Genomic DNA, 17,703 nt, shown 5'->3' with positions numbered 1-17,703 from the left:
GAATACACTAGAGGATTGTGCTCTTATTCTGTGAAAACATTAGGAAGTTCCTCACATCCGCAATATTCGCTCCGAGTGTGAGTGGATCAAAATGGAAGTGAGTCACCGTTGCCTATAGGCACTAACAGGGGGGGTTTTATATAACGCTCAGAACAGCAAAAGTGTCATCTCAGAACAGCATCAGCCTCTACAAACAGGGTTTAAAAATAGTGAGCTGCAAAAAAGAAATAAATAGGCTGTCAGAGCCTCCAGAAAAATACATTTCCCCAAATAACACCTTCTGCATTAACTTGAGCAAGGCATTCTAATTAGCCTTCAATGTTTATTTCACAACCCGATACATCCTCGCTTCTGTCCCTTTCTTTCAATTTTCTGTTAAACAAATATAAAAATAAATAAATAAAATAAATAAATACACACGACCAACAGATTTGGTTTGGTTGGGAGGTGTTTTATATAAATAATAATTAAAAAATATTTATTGGAGAAAAAAAAGCCTAATGTAAAACAAAAAAAAAAAACAAAAACAAAAACAAAAAAACCAAGCCAGCCTGCACTGAGCTGGTATCGAAACATCTGCCTGCACAGATCATACCCCCTATTCCCCCCAAAGCTCTTCACAGCATGCAGTTTTTTATTCTTATGGGTATAATTATCCTTAGCATTCTTACCATGGCTTCTATATAATAACAACTGATATCTTTAGTCTTTTATGCCATTCTTTAACACAAACTCCATGTGCACTTTAAACTGCAGTTAATTAACTGTACAAATTAAAAAATTGTCACCTAAAGAACTAAACATTGAGGTCAGATCTGATGGGCAACAAGAGCCCGGCACGAAGGAGGGGGGGGGGGGGGGTGAGGTTCTGCGGGAGACGAAACCGGTTACACGGCGTTGAAGGGTGATCTGTGGCAACGGGTGGGGGGGGGGGGAGACAGAGAGAGAGAGAGACGGGGGGGGGGGGAGTGGTGTAAGAGTTTAACAGATTGAATCTAAGACAGACTCAGAGAGATTAAAATTATTCTAAGAAAGCCTCAGAGAGAGAGAGAGAGAGAGAGAGAGAGAGAGAGAGAGAGTGTAACAAGGGAAGGGGAAAAAAAACACAGGAGTTTCCTCCTAATACAGCATCCCCAAATCAGTCAGTCCTTTCCAGGGAAAGGCCTCAAAGTGTCATATATCCACACTTCCTGCCATCATTTCCGTTAGGGTTCATAGTCCATGGTGAAGTGTTTCAGCATCTGTGGCATGTTTTCATGGCTGGAAATCCAAAAAAGAGGATGGGAAATATAACAAACCTGTACAACAGAGAGAATTGATTAATGACATGCTGTGGATCCTAATGTACAGCAAATACATCCAGTGAACTTCATGTGCAGAAAAACATTTTACTTATAGCTTTAAAAACACACCGAAATATTTTGGTTTTTATGTTCTGAGATATTCCTTGAGCATGTGAGACTTGGATATATAAAGGACTGGAACATCGTAAACATCCTTTCAACAGACGTTATCGAATGCACTGGTGGGAGACTAATGATTTTTGATCGCACTATCAGGCGTCACCCAAACGACGACAGGATGGCTTTGTGATCCTTATGGTTTTCTTGCTCATGACAACTCTGCATTTCTGTACACTGCTCTATGATCATGCCTATTAGTACAATGTTAAAGAAATAAAAGCCAAATTAAACCCAGACAAGTGACTATGTTTTTTTTCCCCTTCTGTAATGACAAACTCTGGCATGGTGTGGCACTTTTCATTGACAAAACAAACTGCATGATCGCAAGGCATCTGTACAAGCAGTGGATCTCCGACAGATTTCCATAAGCGTTAGAAGGCCATGATAAACTTTGCCTTAATAGACCGTGTGCAATGAAATCACACGTTTGTGTTCTAATATATTGCAGTCTTCAGTTCATGAATGATGAATTAATAGCAAAATATCATTCAGGCTTCATTTGTTTACCTCTGTGTGCTTCTTGGAAAACTGGCCACCTCGTGCCGTGCATCAAAAATAACATTTTTAAAAACATTATATTTAGCCTCCCATTTGTGCTGCAGGAATCAGAGTGATAAATCCCTGCTTTTGTCCTCTTTCTGTCTTTCTCTCACTCCCACTCCCAGCACTGTTTATCAGCAAGTGAAGGGTCTGAGTCATCATCAGCAACCACATAAAGCGCTAATATTCTGCCTCTCTGCAGTGTCTGTGTGTGTAATCAGAACATCGTCGTCAACCCCCATCCCCCTTCCCCCTGCCCCAGGGAGAAACCCCGGGGAAAGACGGGAGGGGTGAGGCTGAATTGACAGACGGAAGGAGATATGACGATACAAAAGATGGGTATAAGAAGGAAGGAGGGAGAAAAAAAATAAGGAGGGTGGAGTATGAAGAGAGGGAGTGAGTCATCACGACGCACTGCTGTAGCTCGTCAATGTGAGAGTCGGCATGACGCACTCTGCTTCTCAATTAGGCTTGAGTGACCCACACACACAGACACACACACAAGCTCACACTCACTTCTCTCGTCATTTAATGAGTCTCTAACACTTCTTTTACTTGCCTGAGCTCTCACTCCACTCACTTGCTTAGCATTAAACACAAGCACGCATGCAGAGACATGTATGTTTGTATCCGAACAGAAACAGGTGAGCTGTACGAGGAAGGACATGCTTATGCTACAGATATGCAGACGGAATTCTATCCTTTTAAATCTGATGGTAACTTCTGTGAATCTCTAGTGAACTGTCAGATTAATAGTGTAATCCAGTGAGCTAATGGCTGCAGAGAAAACTGGCTAGCTAACTTACCTAATGATCCTTTAAGTAATTTTTTACAATAAAAGCACAACCTAATTTCAGACTTTAACTTTTTTAATTAAACGTAACTTTTAAATGGATGCACAGACATGGATGACTTTATCCCTCTCTTTTAAATTGGGTTTTACTTCCGGACAAATACGCCACACTTCAGCAATTTTATTATATAAACAGAGAAAAAGGCTAATAAAGTAAATTTATGTAGGAGACAAACAAATAAACTGTGCTTACCTGTACAGAGAGAGGGGCAGGTGGGTGGGGCAGAAGAAGGGGGCGTGGTCATTGCTGTTTGCAGGTGGAGAGTTTGCGGATCTTGCTGGCTGTGAACACGCCTTTACGTGAGGGGTTGGATGAGGAGCTGGAGCGTCGATCTGGTTTGGGCTTCAGTGCTGCCGGTTCTGTCCCGTTCAGACAAACCGGCTTCACCGGGGCACGGCTCCGCACCGCTCCGCACTCTTCCTCCTGATCCTCCTCCTCTTCTTCGTCTTCCTCCTCTTCCACCTGGCCTGTAAACCAATACGCAAATGGAGAGAATTTCTTCAAGCATGTTTGTCTACTGAACAGAGCTATTGTTTAACCAATCCCCTTTGATCCTGTGTGCGCACGCTTACCTGGCACTGTGAAATCCTGAGTATAGATGATGTCATCCTCACCGTCAAACATCTCATCGTCCTCCTCCTCATCACCGTAACCATGGAGATCCTCCAGATAGGGCACCACTGTCATGCTCCTCCAAATGTCACGGGTCTCAGCGCTGGGTGGGATAGGCACGGGTGGCTCGGAAGGCGGATGTTTCTTCCTCACCCAACTACATCCAAATAAAGAGAACAGGGCAACACAAAGACCTGAGGTTACTCTCTGGGTGTAGACCTGAAGCTACTGAGGTTACTACGCTCTGGCTCTCAAAATTTTCTCTTTTTCGTGATTCACATGATTTTTGGCTCTGCATGTGCATCAGGCAGGTGCTCACCATTCCCAAGTCAAATGTGCCTCATTAGAGGTCCAGCCTTTGATTACCTGCCTCGTATCTGTATCTCAGCATGTCTCTGAAGAACATGAACCATTCCAGTTAGGCCAAAGGTGCCTCGTTAGAGGGTTTCAAATCAGCCCTTAATTACCTCACATCCGGATAATTAGCTCAAACTCAAAGGCTAACAAGAATGGTTAACGTCCGTCAAAGGCACGTTGGAATAGACTGGAATAAACAGAGCAACTGAAATGTGTAGCAGAACGTATCACTGCTAAGGTGTGAAAATAGGTACAGCAGCTTATTACATCCTCTGTGAAATTACTAACCTGTCTGCTGTTCTAATGTAAAGGCGTTCTAACATACATGTCTAATGTGAAAGCAAACCTCTTCGTCTAATTAAGCGTCGTTGTGATAAAATATTCAGCCGTAATGTCAGGCCTTTTATGGCATGTGATAAATTATACATACACATGAATAACAAAGCACTCATTTATGTATTGATTTTTTATTTACATTATAGTAGTGATAGTAGTCCTAAAACTTGATTTTAATGTTATTCTTCTCACTATTCCTTACTCCTATTGTTCCCTTCTCCATTTATTCTCTGCCTTATTCCCTTTTTCTTCTCTCCTTCTCTCTGCTCCTTCTTGCATTCTCTCACATCTCACAGATGCTCGAAGGTCAATCGGCACTGCGGAACGTGAAAGCCGTCATTAACGATCATAGAAATCAAGCTTGTGACCTCATGCTACTTTCAGGTCCTTTGACCATGGATTTTCTTCACTGCCCCCCCCCCCCCCCCGACTCAATTGCTCCACCTTCAGCCCACATTTTGCCTACTTCTACACCTACATCACCCCTCATTTAATCTTGACCCATTTTCTCCTTATCTATTCTCTCTATTCTGCTCCTCTCCCACTCTTCTCTTCTAACTACAACATTGCATAACCCACTCTCCTCCCTGGCTTCTTCTCCAGCTCTTTCCTCTATAAAAATGAATGGCGTCACAGTTTGTCTGCTCTGCTCGCACATAATCTAATCTCTAACTGTATTTTCCAGTCCTCTGTGAGTCTACCAGAATGTGCTACTACATGCCCATCCACATTAACCAGATCTTCATGAGTGTTTAAGTGCTCATATGGAATCACAGCCAGCTCTTTAAATTCCGGGCATGGGAGAGTTAATTTGTAAAAGCTTTGAGATCTGTTTTTTATTTTACTGAAAAATATTGTCAGCACCATATTAAATGTGCCTCTAATTTTATTGTGCCACACATTTCAGTATTATCTTTATGCCTGCAATTCTCCAACCTGATTGGTCAGAATATGTTTATTCATTCTGTATTAAAAGAAACTAACGAGTTCTGGCTGAAAACCAAATCATGGGTTAACATCAACGTGCTAGTTCTAATACAATATCGTTTCTATAGCAACGGTTCATTCAGGGACTTCTATGGAAGGCGATTCACATAATCTAATAATACATAATTTAGAACGTTCTACAACTTAATTTACTAAAGTGTCAGGATTTTTATAACGGTTAAATATTCAGAACTAAAATCCAAGCCTTTTCTTTCTAATTTACATTATTTTTTTTAAATTGCAGTGGTATAAAGGACACAAAGCATCATGAAGACAAAGACAAAACATTTTTACATGAAATATTATTAAAATAATCATTAAAATTATTTCCAACAGCTCCAACAACAAAAGAGATTTCACTGAGGACATAATTATAAAGAATTCTACTAAGTAAAGTTCCTACTCCAATTAAAAACACAGATTTACATAAAGTGAGGTTTTACTTGTTGACTTACTTGTGTTGCCTAATCTGCTGTATTGAGAATCTCTTTACAGGGTCGTATTCAAGCATTCCTACAAAAACAAGCAAACATCCCATCAACATTACATCACATTTACAGCATTTAGCAGACGCCCTTATATCCAGCGCGACTTACATTTTCATCTCAATTTATACAACTGAGCAATTGAGGGTTAAGAGCCTTGCTCAGTGGCAGACTGGTGGATGTGGGTATAGAACTCACAACCTTCCGATTCGTAGTCCAACAACTTAACCACTAGGCTACCACATCCCATACAAACAGAGTAAGAGCATTTTCTATACCAGCAAACAGAAGAGTGTAATCAGAGAGACACTTGTAAACACTCTGAATCAGTACTAGACAAATCACTACTTGACCATTAGCTACCCTCTGCAGCTACCAACCAGCCTCGAGGGCGGAAGTCAGAGCGGCACACAAACACAGCGTGTGTGCGAATATGAAAGCCAAAGACTGTAACAAGTGATGACACATTGAACAAAAGAGAGAAAGAGGGGGAAAAAAAAAAGGACCACTGGGCAGAGCTTGTCTAAAATATAACATGAGTCATGAGGGAGACAAAGACAGAAAGAGAGACAGGTGGAGCAAGACAGACAGCGCAAGAAAGAGAAAAACGAAAGAAAAAAAAAGGTGGAATGAAGAACACCTTCAACCTTAATATAGAGCTGTTAGAGTGAATGTGTAAAAGGAGGAAGAATGCAAAAGAGAAGTATGGATGAATGAAAGATGTCAGCATTGTTAGCAGCTCATTAAACCGATTTCATTACAGATTTCAGCACAGAGGTCCCTCTCCTCAGAGCCAAACATCAACCAGCAATGAGAAGAACATGCACAAAGAATACGTGCAGGCTAAAATAACTCAGAAGGAGAAAATACTCATACTGAGATGTGATGGCAGTGCGCCATCTACTGTCTGGACTGATGAAATGCAGCTTGTAATACAACGGTGTAGTCTTAAGCAATCCTATTCTGTACTGGTGAAAACATGACTGGAAATAGCTGTGTACCTCTCAGAAGGTCAGACAGCAGAGGCCCACAATCCTCTGGAATAGTGTAGTCTCCCTTCCCAATGTTCTCAAAGAGCTTGTAGATATTATCTCCCTCAAATGGATACAGGCTTGTCGTTATGTTGTAGCTGTAAAAATAAATAAATGAATTAATAAATGAGCAGATGAATGCAAATGGCAGCTGCTTGATCCTGTGTGATTGTGCATCACTTACAGTGTGACCCCGGCAGACCAGATGTCCACTTTGAACCCTGAAAAGGTGTCCAAACCGTTGGCGATCTCGGGTGGCTGGAAGGCCGGCGAGCCTTGACTCGTCCGACAGGTGTCATCCTCCGCAAACGGGTGGAGAGCCTAGACAAGAGGTCAGAGATCACACGTAAACATAAAATCAGCTCAGAGAGGCAACAAACGCAAACGTCTCAATGTCCATGACATAGCAGCAAACGTCCCGATAGAAATGACTCATAGTAACATTAAGGAATGAGAGGGCTTTTAGAAATACAGCCTGCAATTAGCACCAAATGAACACTCCAGTGGTCACACACATTTGGTCAAATGTCAGCTCTGAAGCTCCTGGGGCTTTAACAATCATCATTTGGTTCTGTGACTCAAAGGTCACGCTGTCGTAAGGGACTCTAGTGTATGACGTGGCTCATAGTCAAGAATCTGTATCGTTCTTCAAACAAAACAAGTCAAATTCCTAACAGATCAAATTACTGACAGTTTTTAATCTAACGTTTAGGGTTCATGAAGACGCATGAGAAGAAAAGTTCCTGTTTTTAAACTTTTATTCTCACCACTGCCAGGGCATGACAAAACACCAGTCATGTTTAGGTGAAGAGATTTTTTTAATCTCCTGATGAATCAGGTCAAATTTGAACGGTAGCAAAAAAAAAAAAGTCTTTCTATGGATGACAAAGTAGTCGTTAAAAAAAAAAAAGTCATGTTAATGAGTGAAAAAAAAGATTTACAGCATGATTAAACTCCAAAGTGGAAGCATTCATCTTTACACGACATAATCGATTAAACACACGCAATCTTTAATTAACCTTCATTACTGATCATTTAGATAGGAAGCTAGACTAGTTAGTAATCCGATAAGATGTTCTAGTCTGTACAGCTCATACTGTATCAGCGCAAAAGATGCTCTGTTCAGAACTTACTCGTTTACACTGAAAGAGTATTAAAGCCCTCGTAGATTTGCAAATGCAAAGCACATTCATTCATAAAACCCGAATACGGTTCATTCGTACACGTTAAACGTCTTTAAAGCCCTCGTCAAATGCTGCTTATGAACTAGCATGTTTATGAGTCTCTTACTGTTTACTAATCTCTAATCTCTATATGTAGTGTGTGCTATATTTTATGTATCTGTTCTGTAGCCTATTGTATTGTTTGTACTGGGTTGCGCACTAGGCACTTTTTAAGTCCTCAGCTCTGTTTTTATTCGATGAAGCTCTGTCGGGCTTATGTATACCTCTGTTGTCTTGTAGCACTCTGGTCCTAGAGAAACGTTTCATTTCACTGTGTACTGCGTCAGCTATTTACGGTTGAAATGACAATAAAAGCTTCATGACAAATTTAGCGTTTTTTTTGTTAGTTTTTTTTAAAACTCTGCGCAAAAGAGACAAACAAAGGAACACCGTTCATCTCACCTCTGCTACGCCCAAGTCGGAGATCTTTAAAGCGCCATCTGTGGTCAGCAGCAAATTCCCTGGTTTAATGTCTTTGTGAACAATTCCCTGGCTGTGCAAATATTCAAGACCATCCAAAAGTTGGCAAAAGTACCTGAGATTTAAAGAAAAGAAAAAAAACAAGAAAAAATGATCGGCATGATCGTGCTTCCTCTGTCTAGATTCAGGTGACAAGCTAACGGTGAGTCGTACACGTTCTCTCCTACATATGGTTTGAAAAACAGCAATTTACAGAAAGAATCAAACACCACAAAACATTGCCTGGTTAACGCAATCATGCTGGAGGTTTATTCTGAAGCGGCGATTAGCTTAATTATCTGCAAGGAAGAAAAAGAGAAAAACAGGGGTCTTACCCGTGAGCTTGAAATACTGGAAACCTTTTCTCTGGAACACTGTCCAACATTTCCTGCATGCCACAAACGCAGTACTCCATTACCATATACGTATCAGAAGAGTCAAGGACGAAAGAAAATCCCATTACGACTGAGTCTCCATACAACGGGTCATGTTATAGTTAGAGAACTCTGTAACCGTTACGTGACATTATACATTACAGACTAGTGTTTTTAATTAATCATCAACCAATTAGATGTAAGCACATGTAATGTTTGTCATTTATTCAGAAAAGAATATTTCACTTTTAACTGCAACCCCATTGGTTCACATTTAAAGGTAAAACACGTCCTGAATCCATAAAATGTGCTACAATAAGGTCTGGATGTTCTGTTCTTTATTCTTCATAGGATGTAACTATTAATCTATATGCAGGAAATATCCCCAATTCACTGCACAGTTGCTCCTTAATTGAATTTTTATGCAACAGTAAAAGTTAAGAAAAAAAAGACAAACTGAAGGTCGCTATTATTTTACTCGTTTCTGTATTTAAAATAAGTCTTTTACAAGCATCTTTTACACGCAAGTTGAGATGCATCTTTAAACAGTGCAGGTGGGCGGGGCTTAAGTGAAACACATTCAAGTATCCAAATTAGTTTTTAAGAATATTTTATAAGCATACGATTTAAACCACACTAAAGGATGGTATTAATGCAAAGTGTGCTTAGTATACTTATTTTAATCTGGCTACGCAACACCTTAGTAATGGCACCGACGAGGGTGATGTGTAAAAACAGTGACGCTGTGTGTGTGTGTGTGTGTGTGTGTGTGTGTGGGGAGCAGAGCTGAATGGACCGGGTGTAAAAGGATATATTTTCTGTTTCTCTTCATTGTACAACACGTCCACCAACTGGATCACATTTTTATGCTGTAGTCTTCGTAGCAGCTGAATTTCCCTGAAGGAGAAAAGCACAAAACAGAAAGATTATAATACAGAAGCATGAGCTGTGGTTGAACATTCAACAAACGTTCTTCATTCTGAAAGCAAAAAAAAATTGCCTTAATTGATAATTAATTTAATTACTCTGGCTAGAATTTCACGCTCTTAATGAACTGCTTCATGTGGCAGGTTTTATAACTCTTTAGCAAACATACAGCACAACATAAATTGTGAAACATTTCTTTCAGGAAAAGCAAAGTCGATGCAATTTAGTTGATGAAACGAGTGTTTTGTGTGTGTGTGTGTGTTTTTTTTTTAAATAAGACGTGAGAATATGTACCTTGCTGCAAAAACAAGGTTTAATACGAGACATGAGAACACAGTTCGAGGACTCTGACGTGGCATTTCACAACCCTCAACGTCTGATTCAACGTCATTCAATTATGACGAATACAAACAGGTGACAAATTAAAGGAAAACCCAAAACAAACGCATCTTACTAAGATGTTGGTGGAGCACAAGCCAGCAAAACAGCTTTAATGCTCCTTTAACACTATTCTTTCCTCAGGTGGTGTTTCTGCGGTGGTGAAAAGAGCCGTGTAACACGGCCACTCCAAATGCTCCTATATAGAGAGCTGTAGTAAAGAGTACTGATAAAGAGGAAGAACATCACAGATGATGTCACAGTTGCACCATTTGAACAAAGATTGCTGAAAACTAAGTGTACGGGAAATGACTCAATATATTTACATTTCAGCATTTACAGGTTATTATGGTCACTTTGGCCAATCATGAGGAGTCACACGAAGTTTTAGGCAATAGACCCAAAACAATGAGGGAAAAAATGGTATCGTTTTATATTCCAGCTTCTAGTCAATAGTACAAAAATCTTTAAAAATCCAGTTGTGGTTTATTGTTTACAGAAGAGGTCATCTGGTGCATCCCCTTACAGAATTTGAAGATATTAAGTGACATTTCAGTTTCAGCCACACTAAAGAGAAAGCCTGGTTTAATGCCGGTGTGACAATGAGCAGTGTATACAAATGAAGCTTACAAAACTACACACACGTCAAACCTGCAGGCACTGGGGTTTATAGTGGCATTTAAAATAGTTAACACAAATCAACAGCAAAATAACACTCACTCACTCACTCACTCACACACTCACTCACACACTCACTCACACACTCACTCACACACTCACTCACACACTCACTCACACACTCACTCACACACTCACTCACACACTCACTCACACACTCACTCACACACTCACTCACACACTCACTCACACACTCACACACTCACTCACACACTCACTCACACACTCACTCACTCACACACTCACTCACACACTCACTCACACACTCACTCACACACTCACTCACACACTCACTCACACACTCACTCACACACTCACTCACACACTCACTCACACACTCACTCACACACTCACTCACTCACTCACTCACTCACTCACTCACACACTCACTCACACACTCACTCACACACTCACTCACACACTCACTCACACACTTTGCTGACACCTGACATCACACGTATTAGTGCCGTTTACTGAAAATTAACCTCCACTCTTATACGATAGCTTTCTGCTAGACATTGGAGCTGGTGGGGATTGTGTTCATTCAAGAGCAGTAATGAGATCAGACCCTGATGCTGAGTTCTGGGGTTTAGTTGGTGCTCCAGTTCATCTCAAAGGTGGGGTTGAGTCAGAATCAGAGCACTGTGCAGGAGACTCGAGCTCTTCCACTGCACCTTTACACACCATGTCTTAATGGAGCTCACGTTGTGCACAAGGGCTTCGTCATGCTGTAACTCAGTTTGGGTTTCTCTGTCCCAATGAAGGAAGGCAAAGTGAAATGTTACAGCATAAAAGGACACCCCAGAAAATTGTGTGCTTCCTACTATGTAGCAAACTGTCTGATACGAGCCGACATGAGAGTGATGTTCAGCATGATGTTCAGGTGCTTCGTATGAGATCAATGAATTCAGCCACTTGTTTTAAACATTCAGAGGAACAAATAATCTTCCCTCTTCCACACACATGAGCTAACAGACACGCAGAAGTGGCTAATGTCACTAACACAGAACAGTAATAGCAACTTAGACTCTTATAGCTAGCCATGGATCACTGTGACACTCTGAAGCCCCAAAGCCACTGTTCTCATTTATTTCTACACATATTCTGTCCTGTGGGGAATATGTCACTCTGTCACTCTATCTATTGCGCTTATACGCAATGCTCCATGAACCTATTTTGTTTATGAAAGAACTGACGAGTTTTAAAAAGTTAAAATGTGAAACTGCGGTTGCTATGGTAACACACGGTACTTCAATCCTTTGTGAGACAAATCCGATAAACTCCCGTGTTCCTCTATATAAACTAAATGAGAGAGGAAACAGCGGCTCTCAAATTACCATCGATCATCGAATTCAGGGACGCAATGGCCAGGGAGAGAGAAAAGACACATGAAGTGAATTCTTTTGAAGCTTTTGGTTATAGTTCACACTGCTGACTTTAGTCCAAAAGCCAAAAATAGCCACAGGGAGTTGGGTGACGGTGCAAACACAAACACACACATCAGGAACATTATCTGCCTATCAGCGTGTTCTGTTCCAGCTCCAATCATAAAAAAAGTCTCAGAAAGAAGTCATGCAGTGCACAGTAACAGCGCATACTAGAACATATGCACAATTAAAAGAGCCCAGATTAATTACTACAAGGTTGAGTCAGGGAAACAATGCATGTGTCCTGAAAAGGCATGTGGAGATGGGAAAATAATCAATGACAGAGTGACGATATATGGCCTGAAATGAGAGAGTGTAACTCTTACTACCGAAAAAACATTTTCTCCCTTAGGACGGCACGTCCCAGCGTTGTACTCCACTAATAATCACGGCAATTTGCCAATTTGAAGTGTATTAACAAATGACATGCTGTACTTTTACATTTAAGGTCTATGAAGCCAGTTCCCATCGTCACTTACAAGATCTAGATGTTATAAGATCTAGAAACACATGTTATACATCAGAGCTGCTGGAGCGGTCGGCCATATAAATTCCTTTCCTGTTTACTCTCTTTTACAACCTTTGCATTTAATCCGTTTACGACTTTTAAAAAAAAAAAAGTCTCTCTGTTGATCATGTTTTTCTTTAGTGGTACGGCCCATTACGTTTAACATCACGATACAACCTAGACTATTGAGTCACATTGACATATAAGGGTTAATTGTGAATAAAAAGAGCTTTCCGTCTCTGGGCTCTAGTCGACTGATTTAGGTCCTTTTCGACTCCACCTCAACATTCCTCCAACACCACCACAAGAATGGGAGCGGTTACGCAATACCAGTGCCATTCCAAAGTGTGTGAGAACCAGTCAGGGCACGCTGCCTTTGGAAAGAATGCTAATTGTTGCTGTGAATGAGGAGACTACTATGGCATCCCAGCAATCCATATAAGGCTAATATAGCTCATTTTTGCTTCTCTCTTAACGAAAACACACCTTTTACAATTTTTTCCAAGAACGCTTGAGATTAAAATAAAAAACGCGATCTCCATTCAACATTAACTCTTCTAATCACCAGTAAAAATCCAGCTCTTTCTTGAACATACAGCAACGCACAAACATTTTTTTATCTGATCTGGTGTAAACCCTCAATGCTATTTAAAGAAGCCCCCGAGGCTCCACAATGCAGCATTTTAATTAAGCCTTGTGGTGTGATTAAACGCAGAAAATTCCTCTTGAAATGAGTTAGGGGTAATAAATAAATAAATATTTTGGCTAAGAACATTAGGAATTTAAATTGGTCAGCATGCAAGGAAAGAATTCAGGAGTTTATGGTGTAAACAAGTAAACAGAAAACTCTAAGAAGCCGGTTGAAACTTTTAGAAGCTGGTTGGGTGCTGCAATGTTAAAACACTTAAAAAAAATAAATAAAAAAAAGCAAAACTTTGTGAGAAAACTTCCGCATACTTCGACCTAATCTTTATCTGTGGCTTTTTGCTACCAAGTAAAACATCTCTGTTCTAATAACAGAAGACCCAAAAAATAACAACGATATTAATAATAATAGATAATAAAATAGTAATGTATATTGGTGCTATTTGAAGTATTAGTAAATCTACAGCATTCTGCTTTCTGCAGATGCTGCATTCTTTTTATGGTCTTAGCAGCCTATATGTGCAGTTCTGTTGGAGAACGGCTACCGCAAAACCTTCGCTGTTTTGGTTGCACCTTGCAGCCTGCTGCACTTCTCAGATGACCGACAGCTATGACTTTAGTGCTGAAACATGATTTTTTTTTTTTCCTGCTGTCATCAAGAAGCATGCTGTAGCAACATGAGCCTGGGTGAGAGAGAGAGAGAGAGAGAGAGAGAGAGAGACTCATCAAACAGCTTACTTTTTCACATTTGCCTCTCCATTAGGGATTCTCCTCAGCTTCTTCTTCTTGAGGATCTTTACAGCTCGCCGACACAGAGTCTCAGAGTCCAGCATCTCCTTCACCTTGCCGTAAGATCCCTCACCCAGAAGATCACCCATCAGATACTTCCCGATCAGCTTGGCGCGCTTGCGCCGTGGCTGGTAGATCACCTCAGTGGAGTCGATGCGGTGGATGAAAGTGTCCATGCCCATGAGCTCGTTATCAGGCAGGAAGCCTGTGTGCTGTGATTCCCCACCGCTCATCTTCTCTTTCAGCCTGCCTTCCCTTTCCCTCACGTACACCCTAAGAGCTACAAGGAGATGTGGTCTGTATCTCCAATTCTGACTGGCTGGGAAATGAGAAAGCTACTAGAACAGCATCTGAAAAAAAATTATACTTGATTGCAACAAACGTGCTGCTTTAATGTAGGCTCAGGTAGAACAAGGATGTAAACATGAGTAGTGCATGAGTGCAAAAGGTAACAACGGAGGGTGCGAGGCAAAAGGCCTCAGGTCCAGTGCAAACAAACAAAAAAAAAAAGCAAAAAAGAAAACAATAAAAAATAATGATAACCAGACTTTACTGAGCACTGGCTTTTTGTATCCAAAATACACTGTCCAATCAGAGGCAGGCATTAGCCTACATTTGGAATAACTGGACCCCTTCTCATCTCTGACTACATAGCCAGTACAAACTGAATCAGTTCAGGGATTGTGAAGCTGTCTGTCTCGACTATACAGGCTTTTCCTGCCGGACAACGCAACGTCCTCTAGCGCATGGTGTCCGTCATCCTGTGATGCATCTTCAAGTCGATACAAGTAGGTCCAGGATTAAAAAAAGCAATTCTTCATTCTCTTTAGAACCGAATATTCCAGCACATCGAATCCCAGTTCAACAAAAAGCAAGAAACCTGTAATTAAACAAACAAACAAACAAACAAAAAATCATGATTAGTAACAAAGAAACTAAGAGTACAGTTAAATTCTTATTCAGAATCAGAGTCAGGTTTACTGGCAAAGTTTGTTAACACACACAAGGAATTTGGTTCCGGCTGTTTGTGACTCTTAAAAGTACAGACATAAAAAAAACCCACTATACCATACAAACTATACAAGACAATGCAGATGGTGAGATGAGATACTGAAATGAATTAACATTCTAATGTTAAATTGATTATTGTTTTTAATAACATTATAAAACAGTAGATTGAGCTGTAATTCAAAAGTCACAAGACACATACAGAGAATAAACAGTGGTGGAGGAAAATAACCAGCGTTTGTTTATGAAGTGTGTCGAAACAACGTTGTGAATACTAACAGCAAGCTAGTGTTAATCTGAAGCTTTAACCTTGAATTAGCTCGATATCCATCGGAAGTCATTTACTAGCCAAACAAACAAGGTTAATGACATAAAAACAACTAATTTAAGTACAAGGTTATACATGTAACACACTGGGTTTTAACTTGAAATCGTCGTTATTCGCACTAAGCGCCACTTCACAGCTGATCTTTACCTCACAAACATTTCCTCTGACTTTATTTCGCTAGTTAGGGGCTTTTTAAAACATTTTTTTAACCATAACATTATTTTTTCTTCATATCAAACGCGGCCCCCCTTTTTTTGGTTGCAACTCATTTCTACATGTTCGACATTTCACCTCTGTACCTATCGATTTGTTGTCAAGCTGTTAGCTAGATAAATAAACCAAGCAGTAGGGTAAAGTATTCAATATCCCGGGACTCGATATCGATAATATTTTAGTCATAGTTTAGTCAGAAGACTAACTTTAGGCTCGTCTTGTCATCTAGCTAGCTAGGTTTACTAACATCCACACACAGCTAAGCTAAGTAGCTAACCGCTAATCAGACAGTCATTGCACCACAGAGTCGTCGTGCCAAAGGCAACGCAAATAGCGAACAAAAGTCTCACCTTGGGTTGTAATACTAATACGTGCAAATACTACATATCCTCAGCATTTGCTTCTTCCTCGAGTGTTGTCACCGCAGTCATATATCTCTTCTGCTCTGATCCTAATGCTGCAGCTGCTTCAAGGTAGCCGCCATCTTGTTTACCTCCCCCCTCTCAACTAAATGCCAACTTGCGTCAGTGTGCTAGCGTTTAAACTCCACTTCATATTCACTCTATATTTTAATCTATATTTTACACATTCTAGGTTACACTTACCTTTTAATCGATGCATGTACACGTCCATTTACACTTCCTCTACATGTTACACCCCCTTCATATGTACACTACTTCTGACACTCCCATTTACACCTACTTTATTTTACTGTCCTCGTACGTCCTCTACGATTACACTTCCCTTTAGTTATATACTATACTATATGTTTACTTTATGTTACACTTCCCTTTAATTATATACTATACTATATAACCACTATACTATATATTTACTTTATGTTACATTTCTCTTAAATTATATACTATACTATACTATACACCCACTATACTATATGTTTACTTTATGTTACACTTCCCAATAATTATATACTATACTACACACCTACTTTACTATGTTTATTTAATGTTACACTTCCCTTTAGTTATATACTATACTATACACCTACTATACTATATGTTTACTTTATGTTACACTTCCCTTTAATTATATACTATACTATATAACCACTATACTGTATGTTTACTTTATTTTACACTTCCCTTTAATTATATACTATACTATACACCCACTATACTATATGTTTACTTTATGTTACACTTCTCTTTAATTATATACTATACTATACTATACACCCACTATACTATATATTTACTTTATGTTACACTTCTCTTTAATTATTTACTATACTATACTATACACCCACTATACTATATGTTTACTTTATGTTACACTTCCCAATAATTATATACTATACTACACACCTACTTTACTATGTTTATTTAATGTTACACTTCCCTTTAATTATATACTATACTATACACCTAAAATACTATATATTTATTTTATGTTACACATCCGTTTAATTATATACTATACTATACACCCATTATACTATATGTTTACTTTATGTTACACTTCCCTTTAATTATATACTATACTATACACCTACTTTACTATATGTTTACTTTATGTTACACTTCCCTTTATATTTTGCATTTTTGCATTTAGACTTCCCTTCATAATTCCTCTTTTCTCTTTATACTGGATCAACATGTTAAACTCCTATTTATATGTATACCACATTTCCATTGTGGTGCACTCTCTTATTATTTACACCACATTTACACCTTTATTTACACTTATTTTTAAACATGTTACACACCCTTTTTTACTCTCCCATTTACACTTCCTCTACATGATATTCTTCCCTTTATCTTCCTCTATATTTATACATTTCCTCTATCTATCATATACACTTTCTCTAAATATTACACTATTTGCACTATGATTACCACTTCTGTTTACACAATTTCCTGCTTTCTTTTATATTTACTTTACATCTGTGCTACACCTCTTCTACTTATTGCACCCACTTTTATATTTACACTGCATTTACACTCTATAACAATCCACTTACATTTCCCTTTACACGTCATCAACATATTACAATTCCTCTGCATGCTATTCCTCCTTAGACACCCTTAGTCTTATAGGCTAGATGGTCCAAATAACATGTT

General features: G+C 39.4%; 1 protein-coding gene across 2 annotated transcripts; it reads right to left on the bottom strand.

Annotated features, from left to right (window-relative positions):
• Window positions 1-430: 430 nt before the first annotated feature.
• stk11 (serine/threonine kinase 11) lies at window positions 431-16,180 on the bottom strand. 2 transcript variants are annotated; one of them, XM_047806427.1, is made up of 11 exons: window positions 15,973-16,180; window positions 14,023-14,953; window positions 9,535-9,618; window positions 8,683-8,772; window positions 8,291-8,423; window positions 6,850-6,986; window positions 6,636-6,763; window positions 5,605-5,662; window positions 3,430-3,626; window positions 3,050-3,324; window positions 431-1,260 (listed from the first exon to the last, which is right to left on the bottom strand). In XM_047806427.1, the coding sequence occupies exons 2-10, from the start codon at window positions 14,304-14,306 to the stop codon at window positions 3,098-3,100; spliced, it is 1,338 nt and encodes a 445-aa protein (XP_047662383.1). In that variant the 5' UTR covers window positions 14,307-14,953; window positions 15,973-16,180; the 3' UTR covers window positions 431-1,260; window positions 3,050-3,097. The 2 variants fall into 2 exon arrangements, with proteins under 2 accessions (XP_047662383.1, XP_027006571.1); XM_027150770.2 differs by having other exon boundaries at window positions 431-1,298; window positions 15,973-16,177.
• Window positions 16,181-17,703: the final 1,523 nt, after the last annotated feature.

Source organism: Tachysurus fulvidraco, chromosome 22, assembly GCF_022655615.1.
Source record: "Tachysurus fulvidraco isolate hzauxx_2018 chromosome 22, HZAU_PFXX_2.0, whole genome shotgun sequence".
NCBI classification, from domain to species: Eukaryota; Metazoa; Chordata; class Actinopteri; order Siluriformes; family Bagridae; genus Tachysurus; species Tachysurus fulvidraco.
The sequence above is the reverse complement of the archived record's forward strand: the minus strand, read 5'-3'. Positions and strand labels throughout refer to the sequence as shown.